The 1,342-nt window shown below is 33.7% G+C and overlaps 1 protein-coding gene across 1 annotated transcript in view; it reads right to left on the bottom strand.

The window, feature by feature from the left end:
* Positions 1-1,342, bottom strand: part of LOC119585574 (sodium/hydrogen exchanger 8-like) — a 20,369-nt gene that overhangs the window by 13,895 nt on the left and 5,132 nt on the right. The window contains exon 4 of the mRNA XM_037934241.1: positions 107-187. Within this exon, the coding sequence (XP_037790169.1) occupies positions 107-187 (81 nt within the window). The remainder of the gene's footprint in view (positions 1-106; positions 188-1,342) is intronic.

Genomic DNA, 1,342 nt, shown 5'->3' with positions numbered 1-1,342 from the left:
CTATTGCATAAAATGATTTTTATGGAATGTATTAGAAAAAGAAGAAAAGGAAGGCAAAGTAGATAACATCATACAACATTTTGCCAATCAGAAGCAATGTCCTTACCTACTATGACACAAGCCACACTTTCTGGTAAATAATTCAACTTGGTCTTCAAGAGGAAGAAGATCAGGATGACACACATGGCTGCAAAGTGAAATATTGATAATTGAAGATTAACTTCAAAAATTACCATGATGCTTAGGTAATAAATATACATAATACTAATTTTTCCATTCACAGAATTCAGTATAACTGTACTGTTGGTTATTCCAAATTTTAATTTATGATACAATCTCTGGCTTTCCTGATTAAAAACCCACCAAACCTGTATACATTATAGGCAGTGTATAATGCTATGGACTGTGTCTAATGTAAGCTTGGGAATTTCTTTATCCAAGTTATTTTGTAACTGCAATTACAAGATATACAATAATCTGCTCCAACATCAAATAAAGTATGCATAGTTGAGCTTGGAGAAAGGTGGTGGAACAAAGACAAATACACCTGTAAAACTCTTTTTGGACGGAAGGGGATAAATAATCATAGGATCAATGAGGAACCTCTCTAGTAGTCTGGAACAGTGTCTGAATAAAGTTTGTGGCAATTCCTACTATCACTGTTTTTGTGATGGGTCAAGATTACCCATTCCAATGCTGTATGGTGTATGGGAAGATTGAAGCCTTGTAAGCTTAAGTGTTGATATAGGAAGAATTTTTTTGCAGTATGAGTTATGCGTGTTTTAAGTGTGTGCCAAGTGAAGCCTACCTGGCTCCATTCATTTGATCATAAAACGATAATGGTTATAGAAAACAATTATATGCAATTATATAGCATGTTATAGACTATGTAACTGCACTTCATCTATATAACTTTAATCTGCACCCCCTCCTATAGGGTATGAGCCTGCAAGAAGTCTATTTTTTTCAACGATACACTTTACCATTCATGGGTCACATTTTTTCTAATTTACCTAAAAAATATTCTACTGCAATATCAACTCTATGAGAAGGGCATGTTAAAGCCTGAAAAAAAAAGACTGTCTGCAATTATGAATATATCTGGCTCAATTTTTCAGGTTTATGCAAACTATATTTTGACGTTATTTTCTGAAATTCAAAAATGAGGCTTTTACCCACCCTGCATATTCCAATGAACTTGCAAATGCAATCTGCTGATAACAAGACACACAAATATTACAACTGCTGCATGGAACAGCAGCTTACATAAACAAAGAACTGTTGGAAATTTGGACACTTGCCAAAATTCATTATCTCTATTCTTTTTACTAAATGATGTGTG

Source organism: Penaeus monodon, chromosome 20, assembly GCF_015228065.2.
Source record: "Penaeus monodon isolate SGIC_2016 chromosome 20, NSTDA_Pmon_1, whole genome shotgun sequence".
Taxonomy (NCBI): domain Eukaryota; kingdom Metazoa; phylum Arthropoda; class Malacostraca; order Decapoda; family Penaeidae; genus Penaeus; species Penaeus monodon.
This window is presented reverse-complemented; position numbering and strand designations above follow the sequence as displayed.